The sequence below is a fragment of the Leptosomus discolor genome, chromosome 2, assembly GCF_034619465.1.
Source record: "Leptosomus discolor isolate bLepDis1 chromosome 2, bLepDis1.hap2, whole genome shotgun sequence".
Lineage (NCBI taxonomy): Eukaryota > Metazoa > Chordata > Aves > Leptosomiformes > Leptosomidae > Leptosomus > Leptosomus discolor.
The window spans coordinates 28,171,354-28,176,114 of record NC_141392.1 but is presented as its reverse complement, the minus strand read 5'-3'; the positions used below and the strand labels follow the sequence as shown (position 1 = coordinate 28,176,114).

Below are 4,761 nucleotides of genomic sequence, written 5' to 3'. Positions count from 1 at the left end.
AAAGGATGACATTTTAGCTTTTATTATTTTATATTTGGCCAGGACTTTTAAAGGAAGGACTTTTAAACATCAAACATTCACTTTTTCTGTAGGTCTAGAAAGGATTCAGTCTTCCCCCACCCCCATCTCCCATAGGATTTCTATTGGCCCTTCTTATATTCACGCTGCAAATTAGTTGGGAATAGCAGTATTTATACTAGATCAGCAACGTCTGGTTCTTATCCAAATGTTCCACCTAAAGAGGATGCCAGTTCTCATGGATTGGACAGCCCACCCTGCAGCATTCCTGAGAATTGTACAATATAATAATCTTGAAAGTCAGCAGAGTGGATTATCCACTTTTTTCTGGACTTGAACTTGTGACCTTAACAGTAGCACAGCAGAAAGCAAATGTGCTATGCACTTTGCCATAGTAACCTTCCATGTATTCTTTTCATCTTAAATACACACAATTGAAACAGCTACAATTTTGGAAAATTATGTACAAACCCTATATTTTTTTCTTTTTGATTACATATAAATACAAATTAGCTATTCTTCTAAAAAGTGGTTATAATAGTAAATAAATACAAAATAAGAATCTGACCATTATACTTCATGTGCTGGGGGTTAAACCCATATAAAATGTACAACTAAAATACATTTAAAATCTTTAAAGGAATATTTCTCTGATTAAAATATTTGTTTTCCCAACTTTTTCGTAGACATAAATATATTTTCAAAATAGTTGTGTTTTTTTTTTCTTTCCATTTCATTACATAAATAAAGTCTTCATCGGGAAATACTAAAGTGTCAGCTTTTTTTTTTTTTTTTGTGTCTAATATATTTGCTGTGTTAGCGGCACCCACAACCCTCCACAACCATATCTTGATAGTTCTTTAATACAACTTTTTCATTTTCATCAAGGTAGAGCATGGAAATAGCACTCAGTTCTGTCGGCACACAGCAAGCCTTGGGGATTTTGGAATTCACTGAATTGACCAAAGTCTGAACAATGGCATGGTTTGTTGAGTTTAGATGATCTGCCAGTGGAAAAGGACATTCCCCATGGCAGTAAAAGGCACTATACCCCGGTGGGGCAACAATCCAGTCATTCCACCCCACATCATTGAAGTCCACATATAACGGATGCCTTTTGCAACTGTATTTGTGGCGTTTACGCTGTTTGTGTTTCACTTGACGCTTTTCTCTTTTATGAAGCGGGTGTCCCTTGCCATCATGCCCAAAAGTTACTAATAAAGGCCTGAGCTGAGACCAGCTATCTTCATCCTGATGTAAAGACCTGCTAATCCTAACGTGCCTCTTGGAGGCACTGTTCTCTTTGTCCAAGTGAACCACCTCTACCACAAACCCATGATTAGGTTGTCCATGTGCAATCCACCTCAAAACAGCTGGCGTTACATCAAAACTTTCCCATTTACTTGCATTATGATGCACCAACCTGGTGTCCAAAAGTCTTGTGACAGGGTCCTTAGAGGTGGCTGTGGCTGGCTTTATAATTTCATAAATATTAATACGGTGATGGTAGCTGCTGTTGTTCTCAAAGGCTCCGTGCACCTGTTTCCGAAAAATCTGGAGTTCAGCTGAGGTGATAGACTCCTCATTAGGGATGGAAGTTAAATTAAAGAAGAAACGCCGTGCTGTTTTCCCACTTGTTTCTGGCAGTTCTTCCAAAACTTCTAATTTGATTAAACAGGAAAAATTAAAAAAAAAAAAATTAAAAAAAGAAAGAAAGAAAGAAAGAAATCAAGAACTGAGACAAGTAACCAAACCCCTCAGACAGTCTGCTGTCAGCAGCTTTCAAATGACAGCTAACGCATGCAACACACAAGATCTGAAAGACTTTCAGGCAGAAAATACCATCTCCCTTGTCTTTCTGTTTACTGATGCAAGCATGTACAGCATGAAGTTAAGAATGCTTCTTTCATTGTTACACGTTTTGATTGAACACTAGCGCCTTTTCCAGTTATAGTAAGTGGCAAGAAACACACAGCATTACTTTGGAATGCAAGGACATTAGTGAGAAAACTCAAGCGCTATACTTAGTGGGGGTCTGATGAGAATCATTGAAACTGGTGGAGGACTTAAGGTAACTATTGCACTTCTGCTGTTTTCAAGAACATGGCTCTTAACGTCATTCCCTTAAACTCCATTCTGAAAAATATTACTCTGCAATGTAGGTGACTTACAAATCTTAACGCATGGATTTTTGTATCTTAATTACAGACGGTAAACTCAACACCTGTAACGGCACTTTATGAAGCACACCCCAGTATTTACCCAAAAGGGCCATAAAGAATGGCAGGAAGGTTCAACTGCTAAAAAGGGGTGGATGGTAAAGGGATAACGAAACACAGTCACTTCTGAACAACAGGTTTTCAAAACCATCAAAAAAAATGAATTTAAAAAGTCAATAAACCCCAGACCATCCTCATCTTTGAATCAACCAATAATGGAATGGAGCTTCAGAGGGAGTCAAACATATCTAGGGTAGCGAAGTAGTACATTGTTGCTGCAGACATCGAAAAAATTAAAAGTATTTGCAAAAGCAAATCTCTCTCAAATCATGGGTTTTAGTTTTGGTGCCAGGCATCCTGGATAAACATTCGCTTTCCAAGAGGAAGCCGTAACTGCTGTTAGCAGTTCTCGGTCATGTAACGATTCCCTGTTGAAACCAGTATGACTTTTTGCATAAAGTAAGGCTCAGCTTTATGGTATTTCAGGACCAGACCAATATCTGTAAATATGCAGGTGATTTGAGTGGTCAGAAGACAAACTTCTGCTTTCAAGAAGCCACTAATACAGAGTGAGAACTCAGGACAAAAAAAAAAAAAAAATGGAGTCACACTGATTTTCTTCTAAATTTTTGTGAAAATTATAGAATAGTTTTTATGTCAAAAACAGTCTTTACTGTCACAGTATGACTACTTCAAACTGTAGATTTTTACATTTGCCTAAAAATTATAGACTTTGCCCTTTCAGCTCCTCTCTTGCTCAGTCCCTTGTCTACCATACCCAGGTTTAATGTGAATGACCCCTGCATCAGCTTTTCCCCATTCACTGCTAGGTGTTTACTTTCCACGTAGGGAAATGCTGATGATGAGAGGTTACTTTTCATCATTCATCTCCTCTCTCATGATAAGGCTTTCCACTAAACAGCACATCCACTTCTCCGAGGCCACCACCTTTATCCATCAGAAACATTAAATACGAATAAATTTCTTTTCTCAACACAGTTTCGCATTAAAAGCATGGGAAAACTGCATTTTCGTTATTTTTACAGCAGGGCCACTACATGCCAGCACCTGAGACTACCAGCCAGGAACAATTACAACCTGGGGAAATGTTTCCCAAAAAGCACGCGAGTGACACGTGCACCACTGGCTTCACGGGCCTAGTCGTGCCGTTGCTACCACCGCGGTGACTATTTTGGCTGCATGAACTGGGAAATGCACCCGGTTGCTCAGTGAGAGCCTGTCCCAGAGGGTCCGCTGCCTCGGTGGGCTGCAGGCGAGGAGGGGTGGAGATGCCCCGCTCTGCATTCGGCCGGGCTACTTGCAGGTGAGAGCCGAAACCCGGCCACAGGGCTTTTACTAGCCCGGCCGCCGGTGGCTGGGGAGGCGTAGCATGGGTTTGGGCTAAATTGCTCCTCGACGGTGGGGCGAGGGAGCGCTTGAGGAGGCCACGATTGATTGTTTCATTGATCTCTCACGGGGATTAGGTAAGGATTAGAAACCTCCGCAGCGGCCCCCGCTCCGCTGCGCATTAGGGAACCTTTTCCTGCTTTTTAGCCTCGCAACGGAAAAGCTATCTGTGGGAACGCTTAACGCGGAGCCGCTCTGTTTTAGCGGAAAAAGTAAATAAAACAGGAGGCTCTCGTCGGACGGAGCCAGGAGGAGGAGAAGAAAGGTTCGCAGAACAAGCGCGCCACAGCACAAACCCCGGAGCCTGCACCCGGGGCGCTGGGAGCAGCACACCGCCGCCCCGGTGTATTTAACGAACCCCGTGTTACCGGCGGCCGAGCTCAGCCGCTCCCGGGGAGGAATCCGCCCCAACGCTCCTCCTCCGGCCCTCCCCTTTCCCCTCCGCTCCCTCAGCCCGTCCCGCGGCCGCCGGCGGCCCCGCGGAGCCCGCGCCCGTCCACGGCCCCCCCCACCGCCCCCGGCTCCCGCCCCTACCTTCGTGGTGGAAGCTGCGGACGGTGTTGGCGCGGCTGGCAGCCCTCTCCAGCGGGTAGCCGAGGGCCGGCGGCTGCCCCAGCTGCTGGCCCGCGTGCAGGCGGTAGAGGTCCAGCATGTAGGGGGGGATGACGACGTCCTTGCCGGGGCTGGGCCGCCGCTTCAGCCCGAACATGTGGAGCAGGCGCAGCTCGAACTCGCTGAGGAGGTCCTCGGGGCGCTGCGCGGCCGAGGCGGCGCGGCCCGGCTCGCTGAACCGCCGCCGGCCCACCTCCGGCATGAGGCCGGCCGCGCCGCCCAGCAGCACCTGGCAGAGCAGCAGCGCCAGGAGGGAGCGGGTCGCGGCAACCATGATCAACCTGCGCGGAGGAGGAGGAGGAGGCGATGGGAGCCAGTCAGCGCGGACACCGCGCCGGGGGAGCGCGCCGCGGAGGGGGGGGGGGAGGAGGCGCGGACGGGGACGGTCTGCAGGTGGGTCCCACCCCGGCGCCCGGCCTGGCCCCCGCGACGGGGCGAGGCGCGGGCCATGGCCAGCGGCCCCCCGCCGCGGCCCGGCCGGCAGCCGGCGGGGGGCGCGGAGGAG

At 47.7% G+C, this 4,761-nt stretch overlaps 1 protein-coding gene across 1 annotated transcript; it reads right to left on the bottom strand.

Moving 5' to 3' along the window:
• Window positions 1-834: 834 nt before the first annotated feature.
• On the bottom strand, window positions 835-4,530 carry BMP2 (bone morphogenetic protein 2). Its single transcript, XM_086460813.1, has 2 exons — window positions 4,179-4,530; window positions 835-1,679 (listed from the first exon to the last, which is right to left on the bottom strand). Exons 1-2 carry the CDS (start codon window positions 4,528-4,530, stop codon window positions 835-837), a joined length of 1,197 nt encoding a protein of 398 aa, XP_086316939.1.
• Between the last annotated feature and the right edge of the window lie 231 nt (window positions 4,531-4,761).